Source organism: Polypterus senegalus, chromosome 2 (assembly GCF_016835505.1).
Source record: "Polypterus senegalus isolate Bchr_013 chromosome 2, ASM1683550v1, whole genome shotgun sequence".
NCBI classification, from domain to species: domain Eukaryota; kingdom Metazoa; phylum Chordata; class Cladistia; order Polypteriformes; family Polypteridae; genus Polypterus; species Polypterus senegalus.
The window spans coordinates 188387404-188412834 of record NC_053155.1 but is presented as its reverse complement, the minus strand read 5'-3'; the positions used below and the strand labels follow the sequence as shown (position 1 = coordinate 188412834).

At 37.6% G+C, this 25431-nt stretch overlaps 1 protein-coding gene across 3 annotated transcripts in view; it reads left to right on the top strand.

Moving 5' to 3' along the window:
• Positions 1-25431, top strand: part of LOC120523606 (cytoplasmic tyrosine-protein kinase BMX-like) — a 167563-nt gene that overhangs the window by 67850 nt on the left and 74282 nt on the right. For all 3 annotated transcript variants that reach the window (XM_039745051.1, XM_039745050.1, XM_039745052.1), the window contains exon 8: positions 25187-25249. In XM_039745051.1, coding sequence (XP_039600985.1) covers positions 25187-25249 — 63 coding nt within the window. The remainder of the gene's footprint in view (positions 1-25186; positions 25250-25431) is intronic.

The following is a 25431-nucleotide window of genomic DNA, read 5'->3' as shown; positions in this document are numbered from 1 at the left end:
TATACACGAAGTGGTGCATCAATTTTGCAGATCCTGTCTGGTGTGCCAATTACCCCTAATACCCCAACAGGATTGTGCCCTCTACTCCCCTTGTCTATAATCAATATAATCAGCTTGCATATTGTCATCTGCTTGAACTCTCAACTTGTGGACATAAATATATTCTCTTTCTAGTAGAATATGCCATCCAGCATACAAAAGACATACACCTACAGGTAGCTAATGTCAAAGTCACTGGCTGGGAATTAATAAGGGTCTTCTGGCAGATCAGGATCCTCAAGGAGATCTTCACTGATCAGGGGACACCTTTCATGTCACAGACTTTCAGGGAAGTTTCCAAGCTCAGAAATTAGAATTGAGTCCACAACCTCGAGACGTCCATTTATCACCCCCAGACAGACAGCCTGGGTTGATCGATTTAACCAAACACTCAAGCAAATGTTGAGGAAGGTGGTATGGATCGACTGGGGTCAGCTCTTAACTCTTGCCTTGTTTGTCTTCTGGGAGGTGCCGCAGGCTTCTACCATCATCTCCACTTTTGAGTTGCTGTGGAGGTGGTCTTGGAGACTGCTCAAATTGATGCGCGAGAGCTGTAAGGAGAAGGTAGCGCCCCCTATCATCTGTAACATAGTCAAGTATGTCTCCGAACATCAGGACTGCTTCAAGTGACTGTGTCACACTGTAAAAGAATATCTGTTGAAGGATATGTATTTGCAGGCCTGGTTGTACTTTCAAATTTGGTCCAGGGGACTGAGTTATGGTTTTAGTCTCTATATCTCAAATTTCTCGTCCATTGACAAGGCCCCTATGAAGTTCAGGAGTGAAAGGGGTTCGTGGATCACCTGGGGCCTCATGCATAAACAGTGCGTATGCACAGAAATGTTGCATAAGAACTTTTCCACGTTCAGATCGCGATGTATAAAACCTACACTTGCTGTAAAGCCACGCACTTTTTCACGGTACCTCATACCTTGTCGTACACAAGTTCTCTGCTCGGTTTTGCAGACTGGCGGCACCCAGCGTCAAAGCAGTGCTACTGTTCCCGTGTGGTTACTCCTTATTTTCCTGACGTGGCTTTATAAATACACTGAAACTAACCGCATATTGTTTATTAGTGTAATGCATCTGATTGTAATTAACTTGTAACAATATAATGGTCCAGGGAATAGCCACAGTATTCCAAATACCATAACTGCTTTAGCGTTGTTACTTTCACTGCACCTTCTTCTTCTTTCAGCTGCTCCCGTTAGGGGTTGCCACAGCGGATCATCTTTTTCCATATTACTCTCACTGCAGCACTCAGAGTATTTATATAACTGTATCTGAGTGTGAATCACAGCAGCAGTTGATCGGAAAGAGAATTATCGGTATGCAGCATCAGGCACACGTTACCTCAGCCACGGCAAAATGTTTCAAAGCCTTTCCTGTACGGACCTCACAGTTCAGAAACAGTTTCATCCCAAGAACTATAAACATACTCAATCATTGCTCTTTGTAGAACTGTTTGTACTTATAAGTACAATTACCTCACTGTAAACTTGCACTACAGTTATAATATTGCACAACCTTAGCCACTTTATAAAGAAAATTTAGATATAATGACAATATCATTTTTAAGATGAAATGCAGCAAAATATGTTTATTATATTATACAGGTAAAACTTTAACTTCATTTAAATAATCTATATTCTTCACTGGGACTGGCGTGAAGGATAGAATAATTAAACATGTACTACGAAGATAGTTTAATGTTCCTTAAACTTTTTGAAGAATCGGCACTCTAAGCTTACAGATGGCTTAACATCTATTACAGAGCTGATTGAGTGGCAATCGGTTACTTGGAGAAAGAAAAGCAAGAATTGCAGGGGCGGCCACGGCAATATATATTGAATATAAAACAGAAAGAGAAAATAACGACACAGCTAAAAACGCAAAAAAATTTCAACAAAAGAGCACGAGGCGGCTATGCAGTGTCCGCAACAGACGTGGCCATCCGCCGTGCATAACATACCATATTGACATGGGCAGGTGAAGGAGCCACCGATTCTTTCCCTGCCCAGGGCCACCACAAGCCTAGAGCCGACCCTGAATACTGCTGCAATAAATAATTTCATCGAAGGTCGTGCACAATCACTGCGCTGTGAAACCCATGTTTAATAACGTGCTTTAACTCCTATCATCATGAAAATGATATCACGTATACATCTCAGTATTTTAGTTATTCAGAGAGCTGTAATATCACGAATGTAATGGATTCTGTGTACAGTCGGAGGAAGAGAGCCGGTTTAAGAAGCAAGTAGTGATTCACACACATAGAGCACATAGAAGATCAAATACAAAACAAAGCATTTAACGTGCTACTTTAATTACGATGTGATTTGAGAAACTGGTTAATTAAACAATTTTAAGATGACGTTTATGATGTTCTACTTTAATTACAAAATAAACTACGTGATTAAAGTGGAAATTTCGAGATTGAAGTTGACATTTCCTGCTTTTTTCCCCACTGTGTGCCTTTTTTTTCTCTGTACCCTAAAAAGCTTTCATTTGACACTCAGATGGTGGACTACGACTCGCCTTTTCACGGCGACTGATATCTGAGCTTTGAAGTTTCTCCAACACCCTATGTCACTCGATCAACTTCCTTTCGTTGATTATACCATGGTTTAATTAAACAAATAGTATGTTTTTCCTTTGCCTCCACTTGGTATTCGCTGAATTTCTTATATTTTCCCCCATGCTTTTCCCATTGTCTTTTCACAGAAGGCTGAGCTTAAGGGCGATTTATATTGATTTGCATATTCAAAGAGGCGTAATTCTGGGAGGAGTTGGGGCGTTACATAAAGCGCATGCATGAGCGTTACTTTTCACGCTGACCGGGATTTATGTAGCGGAAGAACGTGGAAGTTGGAGTACGCACAGATTCCTGCATCTGGATTTTTCTGTGCGTAAGCACATTCCGGCTTTTGTGCTTACGCCATGTTATAGTGCAAATTCTACCCACGGCGTTATACATGAGGCCCCTGGTCTACTAGCCCAACCGGCAGCTAAAGGAGCGCATGTATCACATTGACCACCTGAAACCCTAGGTTGACAGTGGCTCCAGTAACTCCACAGCAACCCCAGCATTGTCGCTATTGACAGACACCAGACAGCTCAATTATGGAGACATGCAATGTACTTTTAGAACTAGTGGAATGTGACACTCACAGGGGAGCTAAGATGGCAGAGTAGATGTATCAGGTGTGGTGGTGTGAATTAAACTTCAGTTTTTGGTACTCAAATTAAGGTTCCTGCTGCTAAGCAATTACAAAGTAAACCTTTATGGTTATCTGAAAACTTTTGATACAGTTAGAGATAAACGTGATACTTGGCAATCTGTACATGATCTGAATCCATTAAGACACTACTAACACAGAGAGCAATGCTGGTAAGTAAAGCTTCAGATATACAAATGGAAACTTTTCAAAACTCTTTAGGAGCTCAATACATGCACAACTATGCAAAAAAGCATTAGAGCAGCATTCTTTAGAAATAGAGGCTAGTTCAACAAGTTAAGAAGCCCTGCGATGAAAAAAAAAAAGTTTCTTTATGCAATCCGGGGTACGTTTTCATAGAAACCTTATTAGCTGCAGTTGAAGACTTAAAGAATGGTCAGAACATTACTTTTTGACAGACTAGAGTCTATCGATAACCATATTAAAGAAGAGTTTAATTCAGAATATTGCTTACTCCCATGAATACTTAGGAAAACAAATTTGAGGGTATTAATAATACAGTGGAATTATTACAGAAAGAAGTGGATTCGCTAAAAGTGTACAATGAACTGTTACGCCACAAATGTGATGATTTAAACAGATGCAAAAGGAGGTGTAATTTAAGAAAAAATGGTATTCCAGAGAGAGAAGGTGAAAACATCAAAAAGGTAATAGTAGAAATGTTTGAAAAAAATGTTACCTGACCTGAAAGACAAACTTGGTGACTTCATTGATAGCATTCACTGCCTTGGCCCAAAGGAGTGTGGTAAGAAGCCTTGGAGAGTAATTGTTCAATGTATTTAATGCTCCCAACGATAAAAAATTTGAAAAGATTCTAGATTTTCTTTACTTTTAAAAGAAAATCTATTTCATATATTTGAAGACCTTAGGACCCTTTGCTGATATTGAAGGAAAAAGGTTTTCTTAAAACAAATAAATTAGAACAAGGCCAATCTTGTTTTGTACCTTTCATCAGAATGCCATAATGGGTCTAGAGTTCATTTACTTACATTTAAGACATTTTGAAATTAGAATAAACTCATTGCCTTCAGTCTAAGAAATATATTGAATATTTGGTTTGAGTGTAATTCCTTACAGTTAGAGTACTTTAAGTACAGTATCTGGTGATATATTAGTTTGGTTATTTAAAGTGTAGGTGGTAACTAGTCTTTATCAGAAAATTTCACCAAAGTGTTATTCACAGCAAATTTGCTGCATTCGCATTCGCTCATCAAATTATTTATTTATTTTATTTTTATGAAACGTAGGTGGTACAGGGGGTAGCGCTGCTGCCTTGCAGTTAGGAGACCTGGGTTTGCCTCCCGGGTCCTCCCTGCATGAAGTTTGTATGTTCCCCCCATCTCTGCGTGGGTTTACTCCCACAGTCCAAAGACATGCAGGTTAGGTGCACTGGCGATTCTAAATTGTCCCTAGTGTGTGCTTGGTGTGTGGGTGTGTGTGTGAGTGTGTGTGTGTGCGTGCCCTGCGGTGGGCTGATGCCCTGCCCAGGGTATGTTTGGCTCCAGCAGACCTCCGTGACCCTGTAGTTAGGATGTAGCAGGTTGGATAATGGTATACTGCATAAATAATGAGTTATCTCTTGCTTGTCGCCAAATGTTCGGGTCGATGTTCAAGTACCAGGTCAGTATAAGTGAAGAAGGCACATGCTGTATGCATTCATAATTAGCCACATCGAGAAAAAAAAACAAATCTTGAAGTAGCCTGACAACCACCTTTTCCAAACACAGAAGACTTTATGAAATAATAACAAAAGATTTCTTACTATTTCAAAGACATCATTGCACTAATGCAATATTATTTAGCAGGAAAGCAAACTGAGTAAGCGTCAGGTGCCCCTTCAATGTAATAGGAAGCACAGCATACAGAGAAGTGTGTACATTGCAACAGGTACACATGCCGTAAATGTAGAAAGGATGGTCCTTGGGTGTGAGGGAACTGTTAACATTTGAATTTGATGATTGCATATAGCGCAGAACTGACGTCTCAGTACTATTCTTTCCTCTGCTTGTCCTGGAATACAAAAGAAACACCACCATGCACCAAAATGTGGAGATTGGGCAAGATCGGAAAAAAAAACGCAGTCACTGATTACAACCGCAAGATGGTATGTGAAGAATATGAATAATGTGAATATGTTGCATCCATGCCACAACATTTTCCCAAATGTACTATACAGTTCATAAAATGAATAATTCCAAATATCATATATACCTATGTCTCTGTTTTTTGTCAGTGCGGTTTTAATATCATGGCCCCTAAGGTGCATACTAATTCAATGTAAGCAGGAACACTCAATTAAACTGAATAAAAATAAATCAAATGACAATGAGATAGGAATAAGGCAGATTCACCAACATTTGTGTGTCAGATTTTATCCATCAAGATCAGAGAAGTTCCAGTTCCATTGTCTAAAACACCACTCACATCTACAGTTATTCCCAGTTTCAAATAAAAACTAACAGTGTCAGATCCCTTGGGGGCGTATGTATGTATTGTGATTGTGACTGAGAGAATAAAAGTGAAAAAAATGCTAACTTTTGCAAGTACTATAAATTTACAGAGGCTGTTACAGATGCAAATTAAATGTATGTGTTTATTGTATAATATTAACAATAAGAGCAGCTCACTACTCAAAATGGTAAATATATGAGACAGGGTCGAGCCAGGACCTTGATTACAAGTCAGCAATTCTTACCTCTACGCCACGGAAACTGTTTGCTGTAGAAATGGAACACATACGAAATGCATGTTTCTAAATAAAGATCTATTATTTCCTCTCTAAAACTCCAGCACTTCACTCCCAGATAATCAAGACTGGAACTGGGAGAGCTTTGTGCCCATTCTGCGGTGGTGGGGGGATGGAATAGTAGGCTGCTTGCTGCTTGTCTTGATCGGCACATTTACAAGACAAAAGATGCTGATGGAAAGGTGTGAAGGGATTTAAGGTGGGCCGGATTTATGAGTTTTTCGTAGGCTTTGGTATTTCTAGTATTAATAGATATCCTCCAAAACAGCAACATAACAATGTAAGCTCAGTTATTCAGTGTCTTTGTGACTCATTACTTTTATCCGATCCCTTCAGAATTTTGTACCCAGATTCTAAACTTGTCACTTGTTAATAAAAACATTATAGCTACGCTAGTAAAAACCATAAATCTCTAACAGATTTTTGGTTAATTTCACATTATTTAATTCGATACATCAAGAATACAGATATTATACCTTCCTTAACAGATCATTGTAGTATAGAACTGACGTTAAATAAAGTAGGTAATAAAAAGAAAAATAATACAGCTTACTGGAAACTAAACTGCATTATTAAACTGAACCATACAGTAATGCTATAAAAACATTATATATCTAAAACATCTGAATGAAAAATATTTAAATATGAATGCAGAACTATTTAAATTTAGTTTGGAAAACAGAAAGTTAAGGAAAATTAAAAGTAATTTTCAGAAATACTAAGATTAGTAACTTATTAAACTCACATATTTCTAGTTCAAAAAACATTGCCTTAAATACTTTACAAAATAAAAAAAAAACATTCTGTATACTGTATTTCTTTAATGTGGAAAAAAAACATATAGCCATAAGAAGTGCATTTCATCATTATATATTAATGTTGCTTTAGAGACTGGCCTAAAAGAGATCTCTTTTTTTTCAAGATTTTACAAATATTTATACACCTCAGCCTTTAATATAAACAGATGTGATGAATTTTTAAATAAGATACACTATTTTGTTCCTAAAGTAAATGATAATTATAAAACCTTATGATGAACTGGTATTAGAAGAATTAAATTATGTAATTATAAATGTACCAAAAATAAATCACCAGGGGCCTCATGTACTGTATAACGCCGTGCGTTGAACTCGCACTATAACATGGCGTAAGCACAAAAGCCGAAATGTGCTTACGCACAGAAAAATCCAGATGCAGGAATCTGTGCGTACTCCAACTTCCACGTTCTTCCGCTACATAAATCCCGATCAGCGTGAAAACTAACGCCGTGCACGCCGATTATGTAACACCCCAAATCCTCCCAGAATTACGCCTATTTGAATATGCAAATCAATATAAATCGCCCTTAAGCGCAGCCTTCTGTGAAAAGACAATGGGAAAAGTACGGGAAAATATAAGAATTTCAGCGAATACCAAGTGGAGGCAAAGGAAAAACATACTATTTGTTCAAATAAACCGTGGTATAATCAACAAAAGGAAGTTGATCGATGACATAGCGTGTTGGAGAAACTTGAAAGCTCACGTTCACAAAATCGCACAGTGCCGGAAATAAAAAAGAAGTCACATATCAAAGTCGCCGTGAAAAGCCGAGTTGTAGCCCACTGTCTGAGTGTCATATTAAAGCTTATTAGGGTACAGAGAAAAAAGGCACACGGTGGGGAAAAAGCACGAAATGTCAACTTCAATCTCGACATTTCCACTTTAATCACGTAGTTTATTTTGTCATTTAGTAGAACATCATAAACTTCATCTTAAAATCGTTTAATTAACCAGTTTCTCAAATCACATCGTAATTAAAGTAGCACGTTAAATGCTTTGTTTTGTATTTGATCTTCTACTCGTATGTGCTCTATGTGTGTGAATCACTACTTGCTTCTTAAACTGGCTCTCTTCCTCCAACTGGACACAGAATCCATGACATTCGTGATATTACAGCTCTCTGAATAACTAAAATACTGAGATGTATACGTGATGTCATTTTCATGATGATAGGAGCTAAAGCACATTATTAAACATGGGTTTCATGAGCCTCGTGCTCATGACAAGCATTTATCTTTTGTCGAAATTTGTCGCTGCGTTTTTAGCTGTGTTGTTATTTTCTCTTTCTGTTTTATATTCAATATATATTGGCGTGGCCGCCCCAAGAGTCCTTGCTTTTCTTTCCCCAAGTGACCGATCGCAATACAATCAGCTCTGCAATAGACGTTAAGCCATCTGTAAGCTTAGCGCCGATTTTTCAAAACGTTTAAAGAACATTGAAATATCTTCGTAGTACATGTTTAATTATTCTATCCTTCACGACACTCCAAGTGAAGAATATAGATTATTTAAATGAAGTTAAAGTTTTATGTGTATAATTTAACAAACATATTTTGCTGCATTTCACCTTAAAAATAATATCGTCATCATATGTAAATACGCGCTTTATAAATTGACTCAGGTTGTGTAATATTATAACTGTAGTGCAAGTTTACAGTGGGGTGATTGTACTTATAAGTCCTAACAGTTCTACAAGGTGCAATTGATTGAGTGCATTTAAAGTTCTTGGGAATAAACTGTTTCTGAACCGCGAGGTCCGTACAGGAAAGTCTTTGAAACGTTTTGCCGTGGCAGAGACAGCGTGTGCTTAATGCCGTATACCGATAATTCTCTTTCCGATCAGCTGCTGCTGTGATTCACACTCAGATACAGTGATATAAATACTCCGAGTCGTGCAGTGAGAGTAATATGGAAAAAGATGATCCGCTGTGGCAACTCCTAACGGGAGGAGCTGAAAGAAGACGAAGAAGAAGAAAAAGAAGAAGAAGGAGAAGTGAGAACAGTTATGGTATTTGGAATACTATGGCTGTTCCCTGGACCATTATATACCGTTACAAGTTAATTACAATCAGATGCATTACACTATTAAACAATATGCGGTTAGTTTCTGTGTATTTATAAAGCTGCGTCATGAAAATAATGAGTAATCACACAAGAACAGTACCATTGCTTTGACGCTGGGTGCCGCCAGTTTGCAAAACCGAGCGGAGAACTTGCGTACGACAAGGTATGAGGTACCGTGGAAAAGTGCGTGGCTTTACGCCAAGTGTAGGTTTTATACATCGCGATTTGAACGTGGAAAAGTTCTTACGCAACATTTCTGTGCGTACGCACCGTTTATACATGAGGCCCCAGGGCCAAATGGTCTACCATTTGAATTTTGTACATAATTTTGGGGCAATATTAATGAGTGCTTGGAAAATGGAGAATTGTCTATCACAATGAAACAAGGCCTTACAGCATTAATTGCCAAACCAAATAAGAATCATTTACAGTATATTTAGAAACTTGGTGCCCCATAATATTAGTACATTTTGATTACAAGTTACTATCAATATCTTTTACCTAGGGCTGGGCGATATGGACCAAAAATCATATCTCAATAATGTTTAGCTGAATGGTGGTATATGATATATATCTCAATATTTTTTCTTCCCATAAAGTAATAACAAAAACACAGTTCTGAGTCAAAGCCACATGTCTCAAATATCACACAGGAACTTTTATTAATGTACAGCTGTAGATGTTCATGAGAAATGGCTCAAAAATAAACTATTGGAATATATTAAATAATCATGCTCTTTGAATAAAATAAAATACTGTTCTTTTCCAGCATAACAAAAGACTCACAGCTGTGCAATTAAGAAAATGTAAACAGAAAAGATACAGAGCAAAAATAACAAAAGGCAGACTTTCTCTTTAAAAAGTGGGTTTCCACTGAAGTGGAGTGTTGTTTTCTGCATTCTCTACAGAATACTGCACATTATTCAGCTGCTCATCTGACACTTTGAACCAGAACCCTCTCCAAATAATTGAGCCATTGTTTTCTTTTTTACCAACCAGCTCTTCTTTGATAGCTTCCTTTGTGTCTTTATCCATCTCCTTTTAAATTTTAAAAATTAAAATATATATATATATATCTGCACCCTGTAAAAAGGAATAAACAGAAGTGTGGCCTTGTCTTTTGGGACCACTAGTAGATTTTATATTAAAAGAGGAATTCAACAAGGTTGCTCAATATCTCCCTTTTTATTTCTTTTTGCAGTTGAATTATTAAATCTGTATATTTGTTATTGTTTAGACATTGAATGAATTAAGCTTGAAACTAACACGTTAATTATAAGTAAGCTAACTTCAATTACTGTTCTTTTTTCTATGCAATTTTGAAGAGAAAATTTTTGAAAATATAGTAACTCTGCTTTCCTTGCTTGGTAATTTTCATATACATAAGTGTAAATTTCAAGATGTTAGACCTTATATTAACATCTTTCATTAAAATGCTAGAAATACCGTACAAAAAATAGAAAAAAACACTAAAGCAATTAAAATGTGCAAGATTTTGAATTGTTTTATTAACAATTTGTAATATTATTCTGAGTGCATCCCTTTTTTGTAATAATTTAGCTGATGCTACTCTTGAATGTGATTTAGCTTTTGATATTATATATTTGCTAACTATATTATGGGTAAATTTTGTATTGATGTAATTTGATATCATCATAATAAAAAGGAGGAGCTGGGTCACGTAATTGCCTCAGTTAAAGAGGTTGTAGATCCTCGGCCATGACATTGATCGCTCACTATATTGTCAGCGAGCTGGGGGTGGTAATCCACAAGCATTTCTACCTACTCCCAGAGGCAAATAAGGTAGACGTAGAGTTGGAAGTACACCAGATGCTGGACCTGGGGGTATCTGTCACAGCCCATGGCTGAGCCTAATCATGTTAGTCCCTAAGCTTGATGGGAGTTGGCATTTTTGTAATGACTTCTGCTGGCTCAGTCAGGTTTCCCGTTTTGACACCTATCCCATGCTAAGGATGGACAACCTCCTGAAGAGACTGGGAAGAGCTTGGTACTTGTCCACCTTCAATATAACAACATGTTATTAGCAGATTCCTCTGACTGATGTGGAGAAGGAAAAAACTCTGTTTAGTATCCTAGTGGCCACTGGCAGTACTGTGCCCTACCCTTTAGGCTGCATGGCCTTCAATCTTCCAACAACTGGTGGAAAGACTGCTACAACTCCACAAATTGTTTTTTTTTTTAATGATTTATTTATAATCATTAAAGATACAATAAATAACAGTTAAAAAAAATAAGTTTAAAGCACACAAGAATAATATTAATACAAATATATATAAGTTGGTAGACCTGGGTTCGCTTCCCAGGTCCTCCCTCCATGGAGTTTGCATGCTCTACCCGTGTTTGCGTGGGTTTCCTCCAGGTACTCCGGTTTCCTCCCACAGTCCAAAGACATGCAGGTTAGGTGCATTAGCGATTCTAAATTGTCCCTAGTGCGTGCTTGGTGTGTGGGTGTGTGTTTGTGTGCGCCTTGCGGTGGGCTGGCGCCCTGCCCGGGGTTTGTTTCCTGCCTTGCGCCCTGTGTTGGCAGGAATTGACTCCAGCAGACCTCTGTGACCCTGTAATTAGGATATGACATTTTGGATAATGGATGGATGGATATATATATATATATTGTGGAGGACTGCCGGCTTCGTGCTCCGGCCCTCACCCCAGGCCGCCAGGAGGAGCTCTCCCGACAGCAGGATCGTGCCCCGAGTTCCAGCAGGGCCTTATGGACTATGTAGTGTTTTTACACAGCCCTGCTGGATACTTTGGAGGCCACCAGGAGTCGCTGTGTGAGGGCTTATTGGCTCTTTTGTGCCTTATGAGCCGGGAGTACGTCACGGTCATGTGACGGGAAGGAACGATTTGCTCCCGGGTTGAAGTAAAGGACTGATTGCCCTGACCCAGAAGGAATAAGGAACTGTGGACTGTTGGGACAGGAACACCTCCGGGTCAGGGGCTATAAAAGGGCGGTGCCTCAGTCCAGACAACGAGCTGAGCTGGGAGGTAGAGGAGCAAGTGTCTGGGCGAGGAGGAGAGTTTACTGTTGGAGAGAATAGTGTTGTTTTGAATGAGTAGTGTGGAGGGTACTTTGTGCACATTTTTATTAAACAATAAAGAGTCTTGGACTTTTACCTGGTGTCTGGAGTTATACCTGAGGGTTCCAGGGAGCACTAGCGCCCCCTACTTCCACAATATATATATATATTTAAATCTCTTGTCCACATCTAGGCATGTTAATAAAATAACAAAATCATTGGAAGATATCTGAAGATTCAAAGAAAATTGTACAAAATATTTCAGTTCTTCCAAAACATTTGGCAAGAATACATTGACAAAACAAATGCATTATAGTTTCTGTATCCATATTGCAAAATTTTCATCTAGGTTGAAATTGAATCTGGATAAAATTTGCATAACACTGTAAATTTTATGAATAATCTTGTATGACACTTCCTTAATTTTATAAAGTAAGAAGCGTAGATTGGGTAGTGTAGCAACATTAAAAGTTCCGGATTGGACAGGTATTGTGTGCTTGCAAATGCAGATTGGGTAGCAACAAGCTAATTTAGGGATGGTTTTCTACTGTTTGTATTTTTTTAACACTTGAAACCCTGAAGCCTGCGAAAATATTTGTAATGCGGGGTTGCCTTAAAGTTCCTTGCAACTCCTCACCAGCATCTGTTTTGCAAATGTGTTGGTCTGCAGCAAGCAGCCTGCTATTCCATCCCCCATCAAAGCTGCTGAAGTCGGACACAAAATTCTCACAGTTGAAGTCTCTTTATCTGGGAGTGAGGTGTCTGGAATTGTATAGGGTAAATAATATATCATTATTTGGAATACATATATTTCATGTGTGTTCTGTGTCTATAACAATCTGTGCAAATGTAGGATGACAGGAAATGAGAGGCAAGAATTTTGAACACGTGACTAAAACAGAAACTTAATGTTATAGTAATAAAAACAAAATGTTGACGTCAAGTGTATAATGTGTGAAGACTGAAGTTCAAATATCAAATAAACACTTTCACAAAAGGTATAGCAAAACAAGTGGCACTTTTATTCAGGAATATAACCAAAAAACCAAAATTGTTCAATTTGCATGTTGCTGTCAATTTGTAATCCATCAACCATAGTGATGTATTGTTGTTTTAAGAATCTTAGGTTTAAAACTTCCTTTTAAAATAGCCATTCAGCAGAACTGTTGCTACCATTTGACATCTAGATATCATTTAGTCATTGGCTTCTCCAAAAATCAACATCAGAACCACAAGCATGCATTTCCTGAATAAAGTAAAAATCAGCTTCAAATCTTCTACAGAACTTTAAACAGCTTTTCTTTTTAAATTACAAAAAAACCCGATATTAATAGAACACATTGAAATAGGCATAAATAAAGTATTCTGGAAGAGAAGGTCTGTGATACGGTTTGCATATTTGCAGCTGGAGATCAACAAAGGGAGAAAATGAATCACATATCATAAAGTAGTTTTTATTCCTGAACTTTTAACCCCTACCAGGGGTCTTCATCAGAGGATAATGCTTAGACTTACAAGAATCAAAGGCAATATATAGCAATAAATTACATGGGGGGTGAGGGGTGGCTAAGTCCGTGTGGTCGGGGTAGGGGGGGTTATTGGGTGTAAAGTCTTGTTTATTATAAATAAGTTCTTCTTAAGTTTGCATATGCTGGATTTATGTCCAAGTGTCTGTTGATGGCGTTCTCATTTGATAACCAGGATTCAGCCAGCTCTCTGGCACTTTTAGTATTGGCTTTAAATTTTAGTTGTACATTTTCCCAATTAAATGTATGTCCTGTTGATTTAGTATGCGTATAGAGCAGTGATAGTGAGTCCTTTCTTCTGACGGCGTTGCGGTGTTCCTGTATCCGTATTGCGATTCTTTTTAAAGTTTGTCCAATGTATACCGCTGAGCACAAACTGCATGGAGTGCTGTACACTGCGTTTCGTGTTTCTGCTGTCGATTTCATGTTTTTAGCATTAAAGAGGACCGTGCGCAGATTGTTCGTGTGTTTGTGTGCTATTCTGACACCTGACTTGGCCAGGATGCGTGCTGCACCTTCAGACACATTGTGGTGATAAGGGAGTGAGTGCTAGGCGGGGTGTGGGGTTCTGATTCAAGTCAACCGTTTCCTGAGTTTTTTGGCGTCTTCTGTGTAGGCTTCGATTAATGAATGTTTTTGAGTATCCGTTTAAAGTGAAAAGGTGGAAGAGATAGCATCTGTCTTTCATTTTTGTTTCCTTCGTATTACAATGGGTGTGGACTCTTCTGAATAGAGTTTTAACACAGCTCCGTTTATGAGATACCAGGTGGTTGCTGGCGAAGTGTAATATCTTGTCTACGTAGCACTCTTTACATTAAACACTAGTGGTCAGGGTGGCGTCATTATTTCTTTTGATCTAGATGTCCAGGAAGCTGATGTGTTGGTTAATTTCTTTCTCCATTGTGAATTGGATTGCAGGGAATATTGAGTTGATGTGGTTGTAGAATTCATTCAGCTGATTCTTTTTTATTATGACGAATGTGTCGTCTACATAGCATATCCAATTTTTTTGGTGTGCACTAAGATAGAGCCACGTTTTCAAATCGCTGCATTACCAGTTCTGCTAGAAGTCCTGATAACGGCGATCCCATTGGCATGCCTTCTTTCTAAGTGTAGTATTCGCCATTGAAATGAAAGTGAGTTTTTTGTTAGAGTGATATTAGATACATTATGTTTTTAATTAACAGTTTAGTTCTTGTGTCTATGGTGGGGTCGCTTTCCAGTTTCATTAATAGTGTTTCTGTAGCCAGATGAATTGGTATCATGGTGTATAGCGACACAACGTCAAAATAGACCAAGATTTCATCCTCAGCGACGGTTACATCTTTTAAGCGCTGCAATGCCAACTCAGCACTGTTCACAGAATATTCTGAGTCATAAGTTAAATGTTTGAGTAACTAGAAAAGTTTTTTTGACAAGTTGTAAGATGGTCCGCCTATTAGGCTGACCACTGGTCTGAATTTCAGTGGTGTTTTATTTATTTTCGGGAGTCCGTAAAATTCAGGGCAGTTAGCATCGTTGGATTTCATTCTGTAATAATTCTGTGCATCCAGGTGGTTGTTATTCCGGAGTTTGGCCAGAGTAGTGTTTATTCTATTAAGTGTAGTTTTCTTTGGGTCATTACTCAGCTGTTGATAAGTGTTAGTGTCAGAAAGTATTTCTTCCATAGCTGTGGTGTATTGTTCTTTGTCTAAGATGACAGTTGCGCCTCCTTTGTCGGCTGTTGTGATAATGATGCTGTTGTCATTCCGTAGCGATCGTAGAGCTTTTTGTTCACTTGTCGAAATATGTTTGGCCGGTTGTCCTGTGTGTAGCTGGCTGGCGACATTGCACCTTATTTCTTGTGCATTTTCTATTGGTATTTTTTCATTAATAGGATGTGTTCCAAGGAACCTAGCAGAAACACGAAATGCAGTGTACAGCATTCCTTGCAATTCTTGCTCAGCGGTATACATTGGACAAACTTCAAAAAGAATCGCAACACTTATACAGGAACACCGCAACGCCGTCAGAAGAAAGGACTTACTATCATTCATCTACACGCGTACTAAATCAACACAACATACATTTATTTATTTATTTTTATTTTTATTAATTTTATTACAATCCATACAAAGCAATCAAGTTTTTACAAAAAGAAAAATTGAATTAAGAACAGATCGATCCCCACCCCTGAGAGAGAGAGCAAGCCAAACGGCGTAAACATACCTAAATTAATAAATTCTCTGTGCTTTATGAACTTATTTTAAAATATTACTGACTAGATCCTGCCATGTTTTGAAAAAAGTCTGTACAGATCCTCTGACTGAGTATTTGATTTTTCCAATTTCAAATAATATAACACATCGGTTTCCCACTGACTTAAAAGAGGAGAGTTTGGGTTCTTCCAGTTTATCAGAATAAGTCTGCGTGCCAAAAGTGTAGTGAATGCAATCACAATTTGTTTGTCTTTCTCCACTTTAAGCCCCTCTGGAAGAACCCCAAACACAGCTCTTAATGGGTTAGGAGGGATTGTGAGTCCAAGGCTATCTGAAAGGTAATTAAAAATTTTGTCCAGAATAATGTTAATTTGGTGCAGGCCCAGAACATGTGACCTAGTGAGGCTGGGGCTTGGTTGCAACGTTCGCAGGTTGGATCATGCCCTGGAAACATTTTGGAGAGTTTTAGTCGAGACAGATGTGCTCGATATATAATTTTAAGTTGTATAATTGTATGCTTTGCATATGGAGCTCGAGTGAATTCTCTGCATTGCTACTTTCCACTCCTTTTCTGATATATTAATTGAGAGATCTTTTTCCCAGTGTCCTCTTGGATCTTTGAAAGGAGGGATTGTAAAATGATTTTATATATTGTAGAGATGGAGTCTAAGTCCTTGAGATTGAGCAATATTTTTCCAGCATGGATGAGGGTGCAAGATGAGGAAAATCTGGAAGGTTCTGTTTAACAAAGTTCCTGATTTGAAGATAGTGAAAGAAATGTGTAGCTGGAATGTTAAATTTGGAATGTAATTGTTCATAGGATGCAAAGACGTTGTCTATATAAAGATCTCTAAGCAAGTTAATTCCAAATTTTTCCAGATATTAAAACTGCATATGTTTGTGAAGGTTGAAAGAGGTGGTTCTCTTGCAGAGGTGCCACAGATAGAAGCTTCTCCGTCTTAAAATGCTTTCTACATTGGTTCCAGATTCTAAGTGAGTGGAGCACAATTGGGTTATTAGTGTATTGCCGATAAGCGTGTGTTTATTGGAGCACAGAGCAAGGAATACAAAGAAGTACTGCAGGATTTTACTTCTATTGCGGTCCAAGCCTGTGTATGTTCTTCTATTTGTGTCCAGGTTCTTATCGCCTGTATATTTGCTGCCCAGTAATAAAACTGGAAGTTAGGTAGAGCCATGCCGCCTTCTGCCTTTTGTCTTTGTAGGGTCGCTCTTTTGATGCGTGGATGTTTTGAATTCCAAATAAATGAGGTTATTGTTGAATCTAATTGCTTAAAGAATGATTTATTAATGTATATTGGGATGTTTTGAAATAAAAAAGGAGCTTAGGAAGAATATTCATCTTAACAGTGTTAATTCTTCCAGCTAGTGTGAGATGAAGGGTTGACCATCTATGCAAGTCTTGTTTAATTTTTTCCATGCAGACGGTGAAATTTTGTTGATAGAGCTTTATGTTTACTTGTGATGTTTACCCCTAGGTATTTAAACTGTTCTGCAATGATAAAAGGTAGGGTGTCTAATCTAATATTATATGCTTGAGAATTCACTGGAAAGAGTACACTTTTATTCAGATTAATTCTGAGACCAGAGATCTTTTGAAATTCTGTGAGTGCTGCTAAGACTGCAGGCACAGAATTTTCTGGGTCTGATATATACAGTACCATGTCATCTGCATATAATGAGATTTTCTGTTCCAGTCCTTCTCTGCTAATCCCCTTTATCTGATCAGTATTTCGACAATGTATTGCCAGTGGTTCAATGGCAATCGCAAACAGCAGCGGTGACAAGGGCATCCTTGTCTAGTGCCACGCTCTAGTTTAAAGTAGTCTGAGCAAATGTTGTTGATGCAAACTGAAGCTTCTGGGTTAGTATACAGTAATTTAATCCATGCACAAATGTTTGGGCCAAACCCAAACTTCTCCAATGTAGTAAAAAGGTATTTCCATTCAATCATGTTGAATGCTTTTTCTGCATCCAATGATAATAATATTTCTGGGGTGTTTGATTTAGTTGGTGAGTATATTACATTAAACAGGGTCGAAGATTTGAAGATAAGTGTCGGCCCCTAATAAATCCAGTTTGGTCTTGTGATATTACCGAGGGGAGCACTTTCTCCATCCTTCTAGCTATGATTTTAGAGAGTATTTTAACGTCGTTATTCAGAAGTGAAATTGGTCTGTATGATGCACATTGTAATAAGTCCTTATTTTGTTTTGGAAAGACAGTGATTAGTGCTTGGCGAAAGGTTTGTGGAAGAGATTGGTTATCTCTGACTTCTGTAAATGTTGCTAATAGGAGGGGAGCTAGCTGAGCGGAGAATTTCTTGTAAAATTCTGCAGGGTAGCCATCAGGGCCTGCTGCTTTCCCCTTGGAGTGACTTTATAGCATCTAGTAATTCTGATAACGCCAGAGGTTTATCAAGTTCCTCCACCACTATTTGTGGTATCTGTAATGTATCCAGAAATGCATTAAATTGTGTATTGTGTTCCTTAAACTCAGTAGTATATATGGATTTATAGTAGTCTCTGAAAGTGTGCATTATATTTTTGTGTTCGACGATTTTATCTCTGTTCGTGTTAGTGATTACCAAAATTGCGTTGCGCACTTCTTGCTTGTGAATTTGTTGAGCTAAAAGCTTATGTGAGCGCTGAAGTCGTAAACAATGGAAAAACTTAAACCCAATTAAAGTAAAAATAATTTCTTTATTCTTAATTCTTGGTGAGTAGAAAAAATGTGAGACTGCCTCTTTCCAACTCAGTCGACTGATTTGGGTTTTAGCAGAATATCTAAAGTAAACCCGTTCTCTCTTTTATATCCTAGAAAAGGAAAAAAACCCCTAGCAGTTCATTCTGAGGTTATACATAGCTTAAGGTTAAATCTTAATTTATGACATACTGGAATGTCCTAAAACATGAAACAAACAGCCATTTGCATTCCCAAGGAATACACCCTTCTAATTATACACACTTAGAATCAATTTAAATATTCGTATAGTCCATTAAGATCTTACATTCTTCACTGGGTCCTCTGATAGTATCAGAGGTCAGCCTTTCCTATAAATGATAAAAGTTAGTCCCTTAATGCTGTGCACACAGCCCAACTCCTTTTCTGCATAAATGAGGAATAAATCATATAGCTGTCTGCAGCATGATCAACTCAAAACATAGTCCTTGATATCTGTGAGTTAAATAATAATGTTTTCTCTTCCTCACTTATTAGCTTTCTCCCCATGTTCATAGTAATGATGTCTGGATTTGTAGATTAGTTGTTCAGTTTCTTTAGTTGTCAAGAGGTTTAATTCCGAATGTAGAGCCTGCCTTCTCCTATGTAGAGTCTTGCTTGGTAGTCTGGCGTGTTCTTCATCTATTTTAATAATTTCGCTTTTTATCTCTGCTACTCTCTTGGCCTCGGATTTATTTCTGTGGGAAAGATATGAGGTAATCTGTCCTCTTAAGAAGGCCTTAAGAGTTTCCCAGAGTATTCCTGCAGAGATCTCGGGGGATGCATTTGTCTCTAGAAAGAATTTGATTTGTTTGGATATAAATTCCGTACAATTCTCGTCAGCTAATAGAAGCGGGTTGAGGCGCCATCTGCGGGGTGAGTGTATGGGACTTAGTAATTTTAGCTCCAAGATCATAGGTGCATGGTCAGAAATAACAATAGCATCGTATTTGCAAGATTTAATCTTAGGCAAGAAGTTATTGTCTATAAAGAAGTAATTGATCCTTGAGTAGCAATGATGTACTGGTGAGTAGAAAGAATATGTTCTTGAATTTGGGTTTAAAAACCTCCAGGGGTCTGATAAGTTGTGATCAGTTATAAACTTTGTAATTATCTTTGAGGTGTTAGATGCCGTTCCCCCAGTGGAGTAAGTCCTATCTAAAAGTGAATTTAAAACACAATTAAAGTCCCCAGCCATTATAACTTTATGAGTGTTCAGATTGGGAATGGATGCAAATAAATTTTGTATAAATTCCTTATCATCAACATTAGGTGCATAAACATTTATCAAAATCAATTTACAGTTAGATACGTCTCCCATGACCATTACATATCTCCCTTCAGGATGCAATAAATGGTACTGTTCTATGTATGAGAATTCCCACACCTCTAGTTTTCTTTGTAAAACTAGAATGGAACATTTGGCCAGTCCAGTCTTTTTGCAGCAGGAACTGATCCTTGCTTATTAAGTGGGTTTCCTGTAAAAATACTATTTTAGCATTTAGACCTGTTAGGTGAGAGAGTACTTTCTTTCTCTTTAATTCGTGATTCAGGCCTTTAATATTCCAGCTTACGAAGTTAACTGTCCCATCATGGAGACACTGATTCTGAGTTTTTGTTGTCATTTTATAGTCTTAACTGGAAGTGAGACAGCTTCGGTCTTAATTTCCTATTTCCCCTAGAGTTGTTGCCATGCAGCTTATTATTACGTTGGTAGTTATAATTATTAAGATTAATAGGATAGATTAGGTATAGATCAAGCCTGCTCTCTTTCTCTCCCCCCCTTAACCCCCCAACCTCCCTTTTTGCCTCCCCAAGTGAGGCTAAAACCCATTTCACACAGTCCCAGTCCTCTGACATACCCAGAGACAGAGCACGTCCAAAGCAAAACAAGCCTCAATGCAGTGGCGCCTTAGGGTTAAAAGATAGAGATATCTCTTACCAATATAGTCTTAAAAAAAAAAAAAAGAGTTTTGCACTTAAAATATATATATAGTCTTCAGCAATTTTAGTGCATTAAGATGATACACCCAGATAATAAACCCGGGGGATGGTGTTAAAATGTGCCCAGAATAAGCATAACAAGTCTTAATGCAGTAATAGCAATAACAATAAACCAAGGGTATGATATTGAACAGTCTCGTTTAGGGTAGAGATGAAATAATTAGAAAAGAAAAAGAAAAAAAAAAGATAAAAAAGAATAATTAAGCACAATAAAACATAAACAGATAGCGCCCTAGTAATACTAAGTAATAATGAGAATATATGCTGATAAAAACCCGTATTTTAAAACGAATAGATCAGACAGTAGATTATTAATCCTTGCTTTGTCATTAACCGCCATGACTCACTATTATGTATCAGAATAGTCCCGGGATCAGCTTTCTTTTTTTTTTTATTTATTAATTTTATTACAATCAATACATAGCAATCACGTTTTACAAAAAAAAGAATTATGCTAAGAACAGATCGATCCCCACCCTTGAGAGAGAGAGCAAGCCAAACGGTGTAAAATTTAAGGCTTTTAAAAATACCTAAATCAACAAATTCTCTGTGCTTTAACTGGAAGTGAAATAGTTTAGGTCTTAATTTCCTATTCCCCCAAGAGTTGTTGCCATGCAGCTTATTATTACGTTGATAGTTATAATTATAAAGATTGAGATGATAGATTAGATATAGATCAAGCCTGCTCTCTTTCTCTTCCCCTTAACCCCCACCCTCCCTTTTTGCCTCCCCAGGTGAGGCTAAAACCCACTTCATGCAGTCCCAGTCCTCTGACATACCCAGAGACAGAGCACGTCCAAAGCACATCAAGCCCCCATGCAGTGGCGCTTTAAGGTTAAAAGATAGAGATATCTGTTACCAATATAGTCTTTAAAAGAGGAAAAAGAAAAAAAAAAAAAGAAAAGAATTTTGCACTTAATATATATATAATATACATATATATATATATACATACATATATACATACATATACACATACATATATACATATAATCTTCATCAATTTTAGTGCATTAAGATGATATCCCCAGATAATAAACCCAGGTGATGGTGTTAAAGATGTGTCCAAAACAAGCATAACAAGTCTTAATGCAGTAATAGCAATAACAGCAAACCAAGGGTATGATATTGAACAGTCTCATTTAGGGTACACATGAAATAATTAGAAAAGAAAAAAGAGGAGGAAAACGTAATTAAGCACAATAAAACATAAACATTTAGCCCTAGTAATACTAAGTAATGATAAGTAATAAGTAAGTAATAATAATATAAGAATATGAGAATATATGCTGATAAAAAACCCGTATTTTAAAAACAAATAGATCAGACAGTAGATTATTAATCCTAGCTTTATCATTTACCGCCATGACTCACAATTATGTATCAGAATAGTCCCGGGATCAGCTTTCTTAACTCATTTTCTGCCTCCTCCTTGCTAGCGAAAACATAGAAATGACCCTGCCATTCCACTTTCAGTTTTGCGGATACAGGAGGCCGTATTTGACATTGGCTTGCCGTAGCCGCTGTTTAATATTATAGAAGGCGGCGTTTAATAGCTGTTGCTGGAGAGAAGTCAGGGAAGACGCGAATGTGGCAATCTTCATATATAATATCTTCCTTTTTTTTCCTGAGGAGTTCCATCACCTCTAACTTAAATGATAATCACTCAAAACGAACTATAAAAGATCTTGGTCGGGTCTGACGGTGTTTGATCCAGACGCTGTAAGCCGCTGCTATCTCAGATTCTGCTTTAAAGTCGCCCGATTATTTTAGAAAAAGTTCAGTTGCGAATTTCACCGGTTTAAACTTTCTCGATTCTCCGCAGGCCTTCAATTCTGACATTATACCTTCTATTCCCATCTTCTAAAGCAGCCAGTCTGTCTCCAAGTTTTTCTCCGAGTTTTTTACATTCCGAACTGACATTTACTGCTCTTTCCTCGGCACTGGCAGCTAGATGTTCGCTATTTTGATCCGATTCGTGAATGTCTCACTAAGATGCTCCAATCGATCAGCAAGCGTGCTCAGTTTAACGAGTTTTTCTCAATGCGCTCTTCAATTTTACCCAGCACCTGTCGAAGTTCAAGTTGTACCTCTTGACGCAGCCTTTCATTTGCCTGTTGGAATTCCTGTCGCAGCCTTTCATTTGCCTGTTGGATTTCCTGTTTTAATTCCTGTTTCAGTCTCTCAAGTGCCTTTGCCGTTGCTTTCTCATTAGCCTTCTCGCTTTTCTTTATATCTTGCCTGAGCTCAGCGAGCAACACTTTCAGTTCAGATAGCTCAAATGTGCCTTCTTGTGCCGTAGATGAAGCAGCAGACTCTGCTGAAGCCGGTGTCCCCGCTGCTCCAGTCCCGCGTAATTGCGTAACTGAAGCCGCGGACCTCCCGGCCTTTTCCAGTTTCAGGTAATCCTCTCCAATCGGCGAGCTATCCACATCTGCACTCACGATCGCACCTTCGCTCCCTTTTCGCTCTCAGCTGGCGACGATGTAGCGGACCGTGGTCCCGAGGAGTCTGTACTTTCGCCCATCTGATCCAGGTCTGTCTCTGAGAGGCCGTATCTCGAACTAGGGCTTGCTGATCGCAGCTTGGATGTAGCTTTAGTCTTCGATTCTTTCGGACCCCTTCTTGTTGGCCATGTTTATATGTGTTTACATATACTGTAGCGGTCCCTCTCGGGTTGAATAAATACAGGATATCTCAGAATAATAAGCAAATAATATGAAAAATAGCACCAATGCTAGCGGAGCTCCACTTCAGACGTCCATCTCTCGCATCGGACGAGACCAAAACTCCCGGGATCAGCTTTCTTAATTCCTTTTCTGCTTCTTCCTTGCTAGCGAAGACATAGAATTGATCCTGCCATTCCACTTTCAGTTTTGCCGGATACAAGAGGCTGTATTTGACGACACGACATACATCTAATTAGGAAAATGTACAAGTAAAATTTAAAGTCAATACTAAAAGTGCCAGAGAGCTGGCTGAATCCTGGTTATCAAATGAGAATGCCATCAACAGACATCCAGCATATGCAAACTTAAGAAGAACTTATTCATAATAAACAAGACTTTACACTCAATAACCCCCAATACGGACTTAGCCACATAAAAACCCGTAATTTATTGCTATATATTGCCTTTGATTCTTGTAAGTCTAAGCATTATCCTCTGATGAAGACCCCTGGTAGGGGCTGAAAGCTCAAGAATAAAAACTACTTTATGATACATGATTCATTTTCTCCCTTTGTGGATCTCTGACTGCAAATAAAGTATTCAATATAACCAATTACAGTATAGCCACTAAGCTAAACTTTACGGTGTCAACTTTTAAATTAAATTAGTTTTTGGTGATATATAGTCAGAAACAATTCTTTGCTTCTTATTGAACTTCTTTACTCTCAATATATGCTTTGACTCCCACAAAATAGGCTTTCTTTCCTTACCTCTGTGCTAACTCTTTTAATGGCCACAGCTGATTCCTGATATCTCTTTCGGTGTCAAATATTTTCCAAATCTGAATTTATTGCTTCTCAATAATTCACTCCCCTTTGCATTTTTCCACAATACGTTTCTTGTAGATCTTGCTGTAAACTGGATGATAATGGCTCTCAATCTACTATCTCCAGTCGGTTTTATTCCCCGAAGTTGGTGCACAATGTCTATTGATGATTCAATATATCAACAACACTGTTTGTGAGATTTAAATTACTTTTAATTCAATGTCTTCATTCTCCTTCTCTGGAATGCCATAAAGCCTCAAATTCCACCCTCTTTTATATATTTCTGTTTCATTTACTTTAATTGTAAGTTTTTTTTATGTGTTTTTCTTGTTCTTTGTTTATTTGTTTAACTTCCTTCATTTCTTTTTTCAAATCATCAATTTCTTTAAATGAGAAATCTGTTGATTTTTTCAATACTTCTGTACTGACAGTGTTACTTTTTATCCTTCCTGCTAGGCTAGCTTTATTCTCATTGATTTTAACTGTCAGTAAATATTCTTAAATTTTGTCAGTTCCATTTGTGCTTTCTTTGGGGCAGGGCTTTTCTTAGGAGTGTTTGGAGCCAATCCAGAATCTCCAATGACCACTAGTGGCAGACTCGTGTACTCTCAAATAGTTGTGAATTGATGCAACTTAATCACTATGTACAACAATTAAATCTTCACCTTGTATATTCATATGTTCTTGACTTTAAGTTATATTTTTGTTTGTACTGTACATGAAACACTGATGACTTGTCCCAATATATTGTCTCCAATATATTTTTTTGGTTGCTTGTCCTTCCTTTACATAGGTGTCATTCCATTTCAGACTTATTTTCTTAACAAAATAATTATTTTACCTCTTTAATCCAGTAATATACTATGTAAATCTACTGAGGGTTAATATAAAGATTTGTGCAATAACTACATAATATTTGTGTCAAAACCAGGTTTTATTTCCAGCACTTAGAATTAACATCCTATTGAGCAGCCATCTTGTACTATCCTCCTGCCAGTTTAGCACTACCACGCTCAACTTTAACTATGTCATACTGATCTGTATTTTAGTTATTTACACATTGTGTAAATCCTAAAAAATTAATCGAACCTAAAAAAGAAAGTGACAATATATTTTGTTGCTTACATTATTTGTAAAATATGAGCAGTATGTGAATTTATTGTTGTTGTTATTGAATTGTTTATAGTATGTTACTTCTGTTTGAATGTTTATTCTAGAGCTTTATTAACAAATAATGGTGTTTTTTTCTAAATGCTGCATTTTTGTTTGTAACAGATGTGAACATGCTATTCCAGTTAATTCCTTCTCCATTTGCTCAGAAAAGGTTGAAGACTATGAGTAAGTGTGGCTCAGACAGCCTTTAAAGTTTGCTCAGTATAAAAGGTGCTGAAAAAAACAGACATATCATGTCTAAATAAAAGTCTATAGATGTGTATATATACAGGTTATGTCTTCATATACCCAGATGCAAAAATTCTAGTTTCAAATGACTGTAATTCTTTTATAAAGGCACTGTGACA